Source organism: Erigeron canadensis, chromosome 3 (assembly GCF_010389155.1).
Source record: "Erigeron canadensis isolate Cc75 chromosome 3, C_canadensis_v1, whole genome shotgun sequence".
Classification (NCBI taxonomy): domain Eukaryota; kingdom Viridiplantae; phylum Streptophyta; class Magnoliopsida; order Asterales; family Asteraceae; genus Erigeron; species Erigeron canadensis.
This window is the reverse complement of record NC_057763.1, coordinates 21,525,528-21,540,713: the sequence shown is the minus strand read 5'-3', so window position 1 is coordinate 21,540,713 and position 15,186 is coordinate 21,525,528. Positions and strand designations below refer to the sequence as shown.

Here is a 15,186-nt window from a genome sequence, read left to right as displayed (position 1 = left end):
ACTAATTTAACTTAAAATTTAGTTTAATACTTAAACGAGTCGAACCAAATCGAGCTCGAAAGTGTCGATTCATAAGGCGAGCTCGAGCTCAAGGTTGATAATAAAAGCTCGATTAAACTCGAGTTGAGTTTTGAGCTTTATAAACAAGTTGAGCTCGAGCCTGACACTATGTCGACTCGATTACTCCAATTACGCCGAAGCCCCATCGAAAGATGGTTTTACGTTGGTGTGGGTTGGAGACCCGTGTGTGTTGGTGACCCGAGATACATGATGAGGTGGCATATATGAAAACCCTGAAATTCTATTGGTTGACAATCGTGGAACAAACTTACAAACGCCACGTTTCCCTCTCGCTTTTTCTTTTTTTCTTTCCTTAACGTCTTTGGAATCCTCTGGTGCTCTCTGGAACCTATACATATAAATACACAACCATTTACATAAAATAATCGTAACGCAGAAAATCACTCCCTCAATTTCTTATCTTGAATTAACAAATTATCTTATATTTTGGATTAGGAATGAAGACGAGCAATCATAGTAGTATAAAAATAATATTCCCAATAATAAGTTTTATATTTTTGTTAATATTTTCAGTCGAATCAAAATCTCCTCTTGATCCTTATAAGGTACATTTTTTTCTTTTCTTCAATTTCCAAATTTTATATTTGTTTGCTTTCTTTTACGAAAAAAAGGAATTTTTTGATTATTGGTGTTTATATATAGTTATAAGGAACATGTTTCTTTCTTTGAATTTATCAGGTATTAGGGGTCGAAAAGGATGCAACTCAAAGACAGATTCAGAAAGCTTTCCACAAGTATGTTGTTTCCTTGATTTCGTATACACTGCCCATCTTGTTCATTATATACATATCAACGATCATGTTATACTATTTAGTTTAATTTTTCCACTCTATGCCAAAGTTTATAGTTTGAGTAATTATGGGTGTTCTCTTACTGTTCCTTTGCAGGCTCTCTCTTCAATATCATCCTGACAAGAACAAAGACAAAGGCGCTCAGGAGAAGTTTGCTGAGATAAATAACGGTATGTTAAATGCTCCCCCACCCCTAAACAGAAATTTTGATGAGGATTAGGGGGTTGTTTTTTGATGTGAATTATCACTGAAATACGTACAAGGAAAAAAGTAAAAAAGAAAAAATGAAGCAGCTAAGGTTAAATTATTATGACTACAAATGACCCCATCAAAATACTATCTCTTATGTCACTTTATAGTTGATAATCTGATTGTGTATATTCAGCATTACGTAAATATGCACATCCAGACATCCCCTTGGGCCTTACAGTCGAAGGCGGCTATTTACTGTTTTATGGTTCTGTCTATTTGCCATGTAAATTGACGTGTATCAATTTTTTAATCTCACCCTTCTTTTTGTTTTTGTTTTGCCAGCATACGATATTTTGTCTGATGAAGAAAAGAGAAAGAATTATGATATGTTTGGGGATGCAAGGGGTAGTCCTGGATTTGATGGGGGGAATGGTGGAAACAGTGGCGGACATACGTTCTTCAGAAGTGGTGGGCCAGGACAAAGTGGGTTTAGATTTTCGCCTGATGAATGGCAAACAATGGGTGGTCCAAGTGGTGGTTCGAAGACGTATTCATTTTCCTTTGGTGGAAATGGCAGGCCTAGTAGCGGCGGTTCATTTGAATTTGATATAGGTGATGTTTTTTCTAACTTTTTTGGTGGCGGTAGTCAGTTTGGAAGCTTTGGTAATTCAGGACGGTCACATTCTAGCTTTCGGAGCTCTCCTAGGAGCATAGTGTCGATCAATTCACAAATGTATAAGAAAGAAGTAACTGATAAAGGGATCGCTTGGCTTCTCTTCTCTTATGCACCATCAATGAATGGGATGGAGCACTATGAATCTATTGTAGATGAAGTTGCTAGCTCACTGAAAGGACTGATACAGGTGATTATGTTATTACTTGTGTTATTTTGGTGGCGTTTGGATTCATGCTGGGGAACTAAGAAACTGGATATTATGGTTCTTCCTTCGAATTATCATATTATTTGATTTCGTTAAGGGTTATAAATGATCAGCTCGATACCAGCTGCTATATTATGTATGCCTACCTTTAACCTCATATTATAGATTTTTACTCCCTGTTCACAAGATGTTTCCTTATTTCACATACATGCCGTTTAGGTCATTACAACTGCAGATAGCAGAAGCACACTGAACCACCATCTTGTATATATTTTATTACAGCTGATTATTTGGTTCCAGTTACTCTCTCATATAATTGCTTTTAGAATGCATATCCAACGCCCTTTACTTTATGTTTTTCATTATCATCTTATCATGCATGTAGTAACATATCTTAATTGCAGGCGGGAAGTGTGAATTGTGAAGTAGAATCATCTCTGTGCAAAGAACTAGGTATTCGTGCAAGGAATAGACCTCGAGTCTATGTTTACTCATACAAAACAAGTGAAGCTGGTTCATTGCTCGAGTACACAGGTGATGTAACTGTTAAAGATTTGAAGTCATTTGTTCAAGATCATCTGCCAAGGTTCTCAAAACGTGTCACTTTGGGCCAATTTGAGGCTGAGTCTGTTACTGTGGAGCCATTGCCTAAAGTGATGCTTCTTTCTACTAAGAAAGATACCCCTGTTATATGGCGTGCACTTAGTGGCTTGTATCGCAAACGTTTTGTCTTCTATGATACACAGGTAATCTACCAGCTTAGTGTGGCAATCCTGTTTATGCAATTTTGAGCGATAACGCTGGAGGTGGAAATATGGGCTGGTTGGGTAACGGCTCAAAATGAGCTCTGATCATAGTGGCATGCACTTATACATGTTTTTAGATCTTAATAATAGCTAATTTGCTGAACAGGATTACAATAAAATTTTGCTTGCTCAAGGATGAGGTTATATGCATTTGAATACATTTCAGATGACATTCAACCTTGCCTGACCGATAATTTTCTTAACTTATTTGACCTATAAGAGATCAACATAAAACAAGTCACCCACCCCCTTCAAAGTTACGAGGGTTGAAAATTTTGGCTTTATCTTTTCGGTCTATACAAACAAAAGTCACTTAGGAATACTGGCGTTCTTAAAAGTCTTTAAATGAGCATATTGTAAATTTGTAAGCCACTCTAATTATTAGATGAAATGATTTAATATTATTGATTCTTTGGATAACCATTTCATGACAACCCCCAAAAATAATGTTTTTGTAGGTCCAAGATGTTTCAGATCCAAGATTAAAAAAACTGGGTGCTGATGAACTTCCAGCTGTAGTTGGCTGGCTATCAAATGGAGAAAAGCGGATTCTGAAAACTGGTATCCATGTAAAAGATATGAAATCCACAATTAGTGACCTTGGTTCTGTACTCATTGAGTTGGAGAAACAGAACAAGAAGATAGCTTCGACCCAGAGTACGAAACCACAGGCCGATTCAGACAAGGAAGTGATCCCTTTGTTGACAGCCACAAATTTTGATGCTGTCTGTGGGGATAAAATACCCGTTTGCATAATTGGAGTCTTTAGATCCTTCAAGGGAAGGGAAAAACTTCAAACCATACTCTCGTCGGTAAGTTGCTGGTGTCTGATTTTTCCTTCTCCTTTTCTTTTTCGGTGTGACTAAATTGCTATCACTTTTGGTTTACATGGGGTAGGACATGCTTAACTTAGAAGTGTCAATGGACGGGTCCATGGGTAACTGTTAAAACAGGTTCGGGTTGGATTAGGGTTTGGGGGATTGACCTGAAACACTTGCTGTCAAAAAGTTTCTTAACATGGGATGGTCGGGAAGCTCATGTGATGGTTTAAAATAGGGGTGCGTTCGTTTTGGAAGTCCTTTGGGCATCCAAATTTGATATATACAATTCACAAGATTAGTATTGAGCTTCAAAGAATTGGGTTATATAACTGTGTATCTGATAATCAATTTCAGTGTTTGGATTTGGATAGATGTCTTTTCGAGTTTTGGTGCCTTCCATAAAAGTTGTCCTTTTTTTGACTTCACATGGAACTTTTACAAATGTAAATATTGACTATCTGATTATTATAACTTTCGATGGTTCGAAGTATGCCGAAATAACGTCTCACATGCCATTTTGTTGCGCATTATGGTTGGAACTTGGAATCTCATTATACTCGCTTTTAAAACTCAACTCAGACATCCCTTAATTAGTAGTTAGTGGTTAGTTTGTATACAGGCTCCATAAAATTTGGGGTTCGTAAGTACTAGAATTAACATTCTGCAGCCTTCCCTCATGTGTTAATATCATTTCTTGTATGTGTGAATACAGGTATCACAAAAGTCGTTACTAAGGAGGCAAAATCCAGCTTCTGGTCCAAGGGATTCTGTTTCTTATGCTCTTTTGGACGCTTCTTATCAATCTTCGTTCTTGTACGCGTTTGACAAATCAGGTTTCAAACCATCAGACGCACTTTTGATAGCTTACAAACCGCGCAAGTGGAAGTTTTCAGCTTTTAGAGGTGATATAACTTCAGAGGAAGTTGAAAAATTCGTTGGTTCGGTTCTTAATGGTGATGTACAGTTTAGCAAGACCAGGCAAAAGCCCTCACTCAAGTGAAACGTTTTTAGTTTTGCTTTGAAATGAAACATAGATGACAGTATAAGCAAACTCCTATTATGAAAAAAAGTTAAAATGGAATTAATAGAAAATTTTGTATATAACAGAGCTTTACGACTATTGAGTTCATATATCTAAGAAATGGTTCATCACTTAGCCTTTAGGAGAGTTGGAACTGTAAAGTAGATAAACATAACATATCAAGTTTAAGCAGAATGACCTATTGGTTATGCTGTCTTTTTTTTTTTTTTTAATTATTTTTTTATTTCTTTTAAGATATCGGATTAATTTGTATATGTTTTGAGTTAAAAAAACCTGATACGTTTGATGAAACTTAGGAAAACACAAGAGAATTTTTTTTTAGACGAGCTAAGAATTTATTAGAGGGTATTACATTCAAATTTAAAGATTGTCACTCTATATTAGTAAGCAATGTAACACAACTACCAACAGAATGTACAAGATGACAACGGGATCATAATCAAAAAGTAATAGCGAACGAAGACAGTTCAAAGTCAAGCTACATTCACATGCATTTTCTTCTCTAAAGACACTATCACTTACTCATTTGACACCTTTATTGCCATGAGTCGAAATCCTTGGTATTCGAGTAATCAATCTAACTTATATGTTATATATTTATCAATCATTATACCTATATACTAAAAACCAACTCATTTCTTACAACTTAATATGCATAAGGTACAAACGCTAAAAGTGCACTATTCGTAGCGTAAGATACAAGCTCTGCAACAGTAACTATTTTGTGCCACCAAACTTCTTTTTTTCTTTGTTTCCGTATTGCCCCCTACATATACAACTTTTAGATTTCAGCCACCAAACTTTAATTCTCTTTGCATATTGCCCTTGCATATACATAACTTCCTTCATCTTCACACCCAACTGCGATCAACATGCCGACATCCATCACCGGCTTCACCGCCAACGGATCGTAACACTATCGTTCATCGCCATCGTCGGTCACCACCACTACAGGCATCGTAAATCTTATTTTAGGTACATATATAGAAATTAATATCTAAATATTTGTTTGAAACGAAAAAGAAAACATATCTATACATCACACACAAAAGAAAATAGGATAACGGCTGTACGGGCTGCCGGAAGTTGGACGGAAAAAAACGGCCAAAGACGAGGTCGCTTCAAAAAATCTTTAATAGCTTTCTCTATCAAAAACATATGTGAGTTTGTCTAAGTTTCAACTTTTTCAGATTTTCTTTTGATTTGTTGTTTTCTTGATCAATTGAGGTGATTTTCATGGATCTATTATTTGGTGACATGATTGTGTATATATTTTGTCTGATTTTGCAGATAAAAGGAAAATAGATTTTGTTTTGAAGAATATCGGTGGTAGTGTAAAAATTATCTTTGATAGTAAAGTGTTAAAATTCAGAGAGAAAGCACACAGTTTTGTGAAATAGGGGGACTAAGGGGTTGGTTTTGATTTTCTTTTTTTGTGAAACACGGTTTTGTGTTTTTACTTTACAATTGTTCCCAACTTATTATACATTTCTTTTTTGTATTGTGATTTGCCACTTATCATCATTTAAGGTGCATGATATAGTTATATTTAATATTTTATAATAACGAGGTGTAATGACACACAACGATATTCATTGACAGAAGTGGCTTCTATCATTTGTATTTTTGTTTCATTTTTGTTTATAGTATGTACTTTGTGTATTTGTTTATTACAATTTTTAACATTTTAAAGTTCGAATGTTGGGGTCACAAGCATACATTATACAGTGCCACACTTTTAAATGATATCATTTGAAAAATTAAAAATATTTATTTAACTATTTAGCATTATGCATACTTTTTGACCATTTTCACACTAAAAACCCCAAATTTCCAAAATAAAATACAATCTTTTACGTTCATGTGGATGGATTGATGTGAAAGGTGACTACTAAATGGACAATATGAGACAGAATACGACATCTTATGAATACTTGAGTCCCATCGCAACATGTGGAATATAATCCCCGGCAATATGTTAGATATAAAATTACATTTAAGCTTAATGGATACATTTACATGTTGTTACTAAAAACCCTCCGCGGTAACGTGCGGGTGTATATTTCTAGTATACTCTTAGAAAACAAGCTCATTCCACAATATATTCACTAGAATTCGAGTCCACAACTCAAAATGCAAATCAACTCGGTGGTTATAGGATGTTATCTCGGTTAAGCTATGCCATTGGCTAATAAATAATTCAACATAATACATATTGTGGCATCCTATGTTTATTTCTTTTAAACTAAAAAACAAAAGCTTCATGTAAAAAACCCAATAACGTATTTATTCTAGTCCAATAGCATTAAAAATTTTGAGGCCCTAACTACATTGTGAGTTTCCTTTACTTCTGCATCATGGCAACCTCCAAAGAATAGAGTGAGGATGATTTTTCATCGCTTTAGTTCTGCACTAGTTGATGCGAGCAAAGCACCAAAGGATATGGAAGTTAAAAGCTCTAAGACTGCTAGGAGTAAGGCGTTCTTAGGCCAAAAAGTACGTGAGAACGCCAGGGAACGCTGGGTTGAAATCAGACAGGTTGAAAACGCGAGTCTCAAGGAAATTTGACCAGATTTGAACGTTGGCAACGACTCAATTGACCAGATTTGAATTTTTTTTTTCTTTTTTAATCTTTTATTTTACATCTTCTTCTTTATACCTCTCATTCTTTCTTTTCTTCTTTCAAATTCTCTCTACTTTCTCTCTATATTTTTGTAAAATTATCACAACCTTTTATAAAAAAATGTATCCATACTACAACAACCCCAACTATCGTCCACCACCTCCGACAAATACCACACCGCCACCCGACATGAACAACCCGAATCTTCACAATAATCTGAATTTTATCAATTTAGTGTCGAACATGAATGTGGGATCACCAATGTCGGGAGAAATCACGCCATGGTTTGGCTCATCGAGCCAAAATTTCTGGTGGGGAGCCATTCCATCTTCACCGGCAACAATGTTTAGTACATACATACACACACACACACACACACACACATATGGTAAGATTCATTTGAGAACTATTCACATATGAACATAATTAATATTTAGTATAACTTGATCTGTTCATATATGCATGAATATGTTCACATAAAGCATTCACATATGAACATCAAGTTATAATATAAAGGTTCTCATGGTTCCTCCAATTTAAAAAGTTCTCACATGAACTTATATATATATATATATATATATTGTTTTATACATAAATATACATATATTTCGGTTTACATATAGATATAAATATTAGATACTTACGTTTTGAATGTATATATTTGTATAGATTCTCAAAGATAGGCTTCGACTCCACTGACAACTCCACTTTCGACGCCGGATTTTGAAACGGTTCAAGAAACCCAACCTTAAAACCTGGAACCCGCTGCAACAAGAAAGAAACGATCTCACCAAAGGAAGAATCCCGACGAGCCACAGGAAAAGCCAAATCAACAACATTGGTCACGGGAGGAACAAATGGCGTTAGCGAGAGCGTGGCTAGAGGTGACCGAGAATCTCGCCGTTGGTAAATTCAAAATCGGTCCAGTTTTTTTTTAAAAAGATTTATGTTTCTTTTTTTTAAACTATTCTGTTCATTTTTTTTTCACATTTATATTTTATTTGTTTTGTAGCAAATTATCAAAGGGAAAAAAAGTATTGGTAACGGATTAAGGATGCTTTCCATGCCATCCTCAAGAAACCCGAGTACCGTAACCAAGATTCCATCAATTCCAAGTTTAGAAAAATGTGTTTCAAGATTCAAAAGTTTCATGCAATTTACACTTGTTTGATTAATTGCCATATTAGTGGCATGACCGAAGTTGACATCCAATCGAATGCCTTGGCCGAATACAAAGCGGAGGTGGGTGGGGGGAGTTTCAATTACTTGCAAGAATGGTTGTACTTAAAGGACACCTCGAAGTTCCATATCATTTGCGATTGTGATCCTCTTAGCACTCAAGGTGACTCGAGTAAAAAGTCGAAGACTTTCGCTTCCGATACCCCAGGTGCTCATAGTTCGGGATCGGATGCGAGGATTAATATTGATTTAAATGAGGCCGAGCGGGAGGGTGACACTCAGGAGGTTCGCTACATACGACCGATCAGGACGCGTCTAAAAAGAAAGGAAAAGCGTCCTCGTCCAATGGTGGTGGAAGGTATACGACTTATATTAGTGAGTTGACCGATAAGTTGGAGGGTTTGATTGGAGTCGGGAAAAAACGAGCCGAGTCTAACAAAGATCGGCTCGATATTCAAAAAGAAAAACTTGAAATGAAAAAGCGAAAGCAATTTAACGAAGATTTGAAAACTTTGGCGCTCGACATTTCCAACCTTCCCGAAGCCAAGCGACCTATAACATGTAGATTATTAGTTTTATTTACCATAACATGAAAGACCAAATCTGTTCCAAACACGGATTTATTTAGATTATTAGTTTTATTTACCATAACATGTAGTTTTTTTTAGTTTATTTAGTTTATTAAGTTATGTAATAGGTTATTATTAGTATTTATCTTTAGTTTATTTACTTTGTTTAATGTAATTTTAGTTTATTATAAGTTTTAGTTTATTTTAATTAGTAATTAAAAAACAAGTCAAACTAGAATTAAATAAAAAAAAAATATAAAGTGGCTAGTCAAACTAGAAATAAAAAAAAAAAAAAAAGGAAAAAAAGTGGGAGTTCTTGAGAACCCCTTACTCCAAGTAAGGTTTAGAAGAGGTATAAGGTAGCATCTTACATGACACACAAAGTCTAAGGGGATGGGGTCTTGAAAACCCCTCGCTCCTAGTAATTTACTAGATTTTAAGAATCTGTTACTTCTGTTTTTCCATAATGCAAGAAAGAAAAAGTCTTTTACTTCTGAAAAAAAGGCAGACACCTTAAAAAATTCCTTTTCACTTTTTAGCACCAAATACTCAAGAAACCCAGCAAAAAAAGTGGCATCAGAGTTGACCTACACTTTACTTAATTAGCTACAAGTCTATCACACATGCATTGCAAAACAATAACCATACTACACTAACAAGCATCATCTTTCATAGGTGCATGCAGTAACCGGCCATTCTGCAGTAAGTGAGTAGGAAAAGGTGATTTGCAAATGGCGATATGTGATTTGAGCCGAGGAATGTTAGGATGTGCGCTTCTACAGCGGTTGCATCTCAACTCCATTGACAATAATTTTTCATCATCATTTAATGTAGGTTTACCCTGCTCACTGATTTCTTGTATCACATCTTCCGAGTCCCTAAAGAATGGAGAATTGAATGAATTCCAGTGCTTCTTGTTTTTGAGATGTTTTGAATCAAAATCCTGGCTTATCACATGAAGGTGTAGTTGTCTCATTGAGGGTGCCTAGCAAGAAACAGAGCAAGAGTGCTAATATAAGCTAATAAAATTCAGCATTTGAGATCACACACACTTATCAGCAACTCATAAAAGTACTTTGAATGCAGAAAAGAAAAGCAATTGCTTAATATATGAGAAATTATTACGGCGTTACAAAAAAGAACAGAAATTTGATGCTGATACACTAATTGTTACAATATAAGTTACCATATTACTTTATACACTAATTTTGGAAAAGAGTTAAAGTTTGACTAAACGTATTTCAGACAATACCCACGGCCCGAGTAACCCATTTTTGGGTTTGCTAACCCATTTTGACAAGTTACATGTTGTCACCTCTATAAAAAAAATGTATGGTCAAATACATGCAAGAAAGCACCACATACCGAATGGTATCCAAGCCGGAACACTAATGATTCATTTTCCTTTATGAATGTTTCAGCCCATTTCAAACCCACGGCATGCATTGTCCTCAATGTAGAAAGGTGTTCCTGTCCTACATCTGCAAGACGATCAAGACCTTCAGCCCGTGCAAGCACTAAAAGGTGCTTTTGTGCCTGAAAAGCAAAATGTGGTTTTTGTCTTAAGCATACATATACAAATCCAACAAATGATGGAGGGCGAGAAAAAAGGGGGCAAGGGCTGGTGCTAAATAGCAATATTTGACGGGTTAAAAATAAGTCAAACGGTTAGAAAGGTGCTGAAACTGTAATTTAACTGCCCCAAACCTTAAAAATCAGATTGTTATTTAGAATCATATGATTTTGCAATAATACTTGATGAACTAAATATTTATAAAAAGTTTTGGACAGAAAGATTTACAGGTCAATCACAATCAACCCATACAAAAAGTAACATAGTGACATATTAAGGCTTGGCAGCCAAACCAGCCATTTTGCTGCCTCTAGTGCAAAGATATGATGAAAACCTTTGGGTACACATCATTCAGCACCACAACATCATCTGAAATTTCAATGACAACATTCCTATGTTTCTCGGGAATCATGGCAATGTTGTAAAGTGCTTGAGCCCATGATCCCCAATCCTTGTTCATGCTTCCACCAGTGTTTGCATTATTACTTGCTTTCTCCTTCCCATTAGTCAAACACAACCTTTTAGATTCATTTTCTTCTATATACCCTTTAAATTTCCCGTTTTTCTCAGCGACGTTGGCACTATCCTCTTTCCTGAGCTTCTGATCACAGTTTGAAATATCATGATCAGATAACTTCCCTTGAGTTCTCACAATAGATACAAAATTTTCAAATAGAGATGAGTAAGCTTCACGAAGAACTTTGCAACCCATATTATAGTCGTCCTTGAGGCAATTTGGTCTTTTAGAATTCATATTTGGGCCAAGCACATGTATGACATGTGTTACACCTTCTTTAGAAAACAATTTAGAAGTTGAAGGAAGAGGAACTGCAATTGCTTTTCCAGGAGCAAGAGATCCGGCTCGTTTTTTGGTTGCAATATCAAGGTCTGGACCTGCAGCATCAAATATAGCGGCATTTACACCTCCACCACCGGGTTTAAGTCTCCTGCACACATTGATTGCCATTTCACTTATCAGCAGATTTTAGTTAACTTCGTTCAGAATGAAGGTGCCAAGTTGGACAGGTAGAGCAACAAGTCCATACTGTTCACATTAAAATGCAACAGTTTGAAGTTCGGGTCGAACCAGGGTGGGTTAGATTACAGCTACAAAGATTCCATTTCAATTTTAGTACATATAATAAAAAAAAAATTGTTATTAAAACCGTAATATAAATCTTCAATATAATGCTTTAGGTGATTGCATAAATTAAAGATATATTTTGGCCATGTTCAACCCATTGACACCTTCCCCTTTTAACTAAACCTTTTCAATTGACCCGTTTAAGATAAAAAAAAAAAAAAAATCCAAAATGACTTGTTCATAAGTAAACGAGTTGAACATGACACCTCTGTAATAAGCATACAGAGCATTAATCATCACGATTCTAAAAACATGTGTATAATAAATAGACTGATGAACAGTCAACCATGGAATACAACATGGGATACTGCTTACTTCAAAATTCACAACAAACTGCCTTGCAAAAAAAAAAAAAAAGAAATTCACAAAAAATTGTTAACATTTTACCAGTTTGCAGCATTTGCTATCACATTGCAATGAAGGCCTCCTGACCGAAGCTTTGTAATATCGCCCACAAATGTGAAAAACTTTTTTGGGTCAATATTCTTTATAGCAGCCTTACCCTTCACTAAAGACAATATCTTTGACCCACGAGACAAGTCCACTAAAACAAGCCTTCCATTCCCAATCTTGTTTACAAATTCTTCAACAGTCTCAACTATTATATCAGAAGCTCTTTCAATATCAAATTGGAAATCTGCAGTAGATATGGAAGGAAATGCTAAAGTTGGAATACCATCTAAAGAATGTGTTTCACTTGGCTCTTGACCTTCATTAACAGAAGGTTTTACATCAATAGTTTCAATTGATGGCCCGGGAATAGTCTTATCAGATGATACTTTACTTGGAGCATCTACTCTTTTTAAGAACTTCATAATACCAAGTTGAACTTTAGTATCTGTAGTTTTCTCTCCAAAACAGCCAGAAGGAAGGCTATCTGAAGAAGAAAGTGCTCCATATGTATCCATAGCAGCTTGGACATCAATTTCATTTTGACAAAATGTTATTCGGGTAAACCCTTCATTCAGTTTCGGAAGTTCTTTCTTTTGCAGCATTCGATTCACAACAGCAGCGGCTTTTCCACCTTGTAAATTGCCTTCATGCCCAGTTCGTTTTACAGAGCGTGATATACAAAGCTTTGCGGGAAGATCAAGAACCACAGCATGGACGTCTACTTGGTGAGAGTCTTTTAGCTTAATAAAATCGGCCCGTTGTTCTTTATTGAGATTGCATCTATCAATAAGCACACTTTTTCCATCTTTTAATGAGGTGGCAGAAAGTGCTAGACATTGTGCTTTTGTTCCAGCTTTGCCATTGCCTATACTGTCCTGCATAAGACGACATTTAGTATGAAGCTGATGCATGTAAAACCCTTAGTTACATTGGGAAAGGAAATATCATGAGAACGAAATATGAATTCAAGTATTCAAGTACTCTCATGTCTTCCAGATAGAGGTGACAAATTAGCAGGGTGGTAATAGGTCAAAATGGGTTCAGGTCAAAACACAAAACTTTTGCGTTCAGGTTAAGTCAGGTTGGCTAGCCACCATCACATCAACACCATTTATATATACTTTGTATACAATTAATGTATCAATTACAAATTGTAAACAATACTAGAACAATAATAACAAAATTACTTTCAATTTCGATCGCCATAAACATTTCAATATACCTTTAATCAACTGCAACACAAAGTCACCTATTTCCATTGAACCTACATAACTATTTTCATGCACATATCATGAATTTTGTCTTATAAAACATTGTTAGCGTGGTACATCACTCGATAAAAAATAATGGGTACAGCTGCGCATACATCTATCTATATAATGGACTCCCTAAGCCTAACAATACAAGAAAACAATCAGGGAGCAACAGCTAACACTTACCGTTTTTCTTAGCTAAAAAATTCACCAATCATCCTTTCATTACGCCTAATATAAACAAAAAGACTAAAAGATAGCAGTTATAAAGCTTCATTTTGCGTTCTAAAAGCAAACCATTAATCACTGGCAAGACGGGTTTTCTCTATTGCACCGCGCTGAGACAATTATTCTAAGCTGCACCCCATATAAAAAAAACCCAGTTAGAAAATTGAGTTCTCTTCATTATTGAAATTTTTTTCTGTTTTTCGAGTTGTCTGACAACATTTATTTGACAAAAACACCATCAGTTTTCTGCGACTAAACTCACCATTAGTAACAAGTCACCAAACCAACATGGCAGATAACAAAATAACTTAAAAACTGAGACAAGCATTTCATCAAACAGTTGGAAAGCATAAGATAAAAATATAACCTGACAAACCCGGACCCAAGGTCGGGTAGAAACCCGAATAACATGTTCACAAAATGTTGATTTTCCACTTCCAGGTGCACCCACTAATATCAATATTATGCCCTTTCTCTTTTTATTATTATTTCCTTCTTCTTTTTCTTCTTCTACTTTTCCTATAAATAAAAATACAACAAAAAAAATTGAAAATTCATATCCATAAAGATATCAGAAATAAACAATGGTTTTTATTATAAGTGTACCTTTAGATTTCATCATTTCATCTTCGAATTCCATAATTTTGAATGCTAACCTATCTTTAATCTATCTATACTCCTTCTATAAGCATTTAGAAGGGATATTAAGACAAGTACAACCGAGTAAAGTACTAATCCTAGGGGCGTTTGGTAAAACAATTATTGATAATGGAAATGTAATAAAGAATGTAAATAGTAAGAAAGAGAATAAGTATTTAGAAAGAAAATAATTACATTGTTTGGTAACAATAAAGAATCATAATAAAAGAATTATAAAAAATAAACAAATTAATATAAAATTTTTTTTAATAAAAACTAATTATAATATCATAATATAAATAATTAAAACTAATAATTAAATATATGAGAAAAAAAAAAGAAAAAAAAGGTAATTTGATTCCATTCTCACCATTTTTTACCATTTTGGGAGGAATCATGAGAATGGATATGATTTCCCCTTCTACCTCTTCATTTTCATTCTTTTGTGTAACCAAACAAGGGAAATAATTCTCATTCCATTTCCACCATTTCCATTCTACCCTACCAAACACCCCTAAAAGTTAGGTACAGTTTGTCATACATAATATTTTAAAGGAATTAGAATTTGTGAATTGAAATTTAGGAAAATTTAGAGGAATTAAAATTTAAAGGGATTGGAATATGAAAGTTTTAAAATATATTATGTGTTTGGTTAACAGAATTTAATGGAATTCAGTTAAAAGAATTCAAATATAAATTATGTTAAAAGACCATATTAACCTTTGTTATATATAATTTACGCCTTTATGGTTCATCTTATTAATAATAATAATAATAACAATAATAATAATATATAAAATGAGATTATAATAATAATAATAATAATAATAATAATAATAATAATAATAATAATAATAATAATAATAATAATAATAATAATAATAATAATAATAATAATAATATTTGCTAGCTTAGAGTTTGGTGATGTTGTTAGGAAAGTTAGGTATGATTTTGGTTAGGTGGATCATTAA

General features: G+C 34.6%; 2 protein-coding genes across 3 annotated transcripts; one reads left to right on the top strand and one right to left on the bottom strand.

The window, feature by feature from the left end:
* Positions 1-465: 465 nt before the first annotated feature.
* Positions 466-4,623, top strand: LOC122593993 (dnaJ protein ERDJ3A). The gene is made up of 7 exons (XM_043766465.1): positions 466-626; positions 760-815; positions 969-1,042; positions 1,407-1,927; positions 2,350-2,691; positions 3,210-3,563; positions 4,285-4,623. The coding sequence occupies exons 1-7, from the start codon at positions 519-521 to the stop codon at positions 4,570-4,572; spliced, it is 1,743 nt and encodes a 580-aa protein (XP_043622400.1). The 5' UTR covers positions 466-518; the 3' UTR covers positions 4,573-4,623.
* A 4,875-nt stretch (positions 4,624-9,498) lies between these two features.
* LOC122594469 (transcription factor bHLH140) lies at positions 9,499-14,285 on the bottom strand. 2 transcript variants are annotated; one of them, XM_043766919.1, is made up of 6 exons: positions 14,183-14,285; positions 13,944-14,095; positions 12,090-12,970; positions 10,893-11,505; positions 10,351-10,521; positions 9,499-9,970 (listed from the first exon to the last, which is right to left on the bottom strand). In XM_043766919.1, exons 1-6 carry the CDS (start codon positions 14,214-14,216, stop codon positions 9,638-9,640), a joined length of 2,184 nt encoding a protein of 727 aa, XP_043622854.1. In that variant the 5' UTR covers positions 14,217-14,285; the 3' UTR covers positions 9,499-9,637. The 2 variants fall into 2 exon arrangements, with proteins under 2 accessions (XP_043622854.1, XP_043622855.1); XM_043766920.1 differs by lacking the exon at positions 14,183-14,285 and having other exon boundaries at positions 12,090-12,965; positions 13,944-14,075.
* Positions 14,286-15,186: the final 901 nt, after the last annotated feature.

Bases quoted from the DNA above. Each gene is read 5' to 3' on its own strand.
- LOC122593993 (XM_043766465.1), top strand. From the start codon at position 519: ATGAAGACGAGCAATCATAGTAGTATAAAAATAATATTCCCAATAATA. The intron at 816-968 runs GTATGTTGTTTC...GTTCCTTTGCAG, and splicing joins ATTCAGAAAGCTTTCCACAA to GCTCTCTCTTCAATATCATC. The intron at 3,564-4,284 runs GTAAGTTGCTGG...GTGTGAATACAG, and splicing joins TTCAAACCATACTCTCGTCG to GTATCACAAAAGTCGTTACT.
- LOC122594469 (XM_043766919.1), bottom strand. From the start codon at position 14,216: ATGGAATTCGAAGATGAAATGATGAAATCTAAAG. The intron at 14,096-14,182 runs GTACACTTATAA...TTTTATTTATAG, and splicing joins TGAAATGATGAAATCTAAAG to GAAAAGTAGAAGAAGAAAAA. The intron at 12,971-13,943 runs GTTATATTTTTA...CGTCTTATGCAG, and splicing joins CTTGGGTCCGGGTTTGTCAG to GACAGTATAGGCAATGGCAA.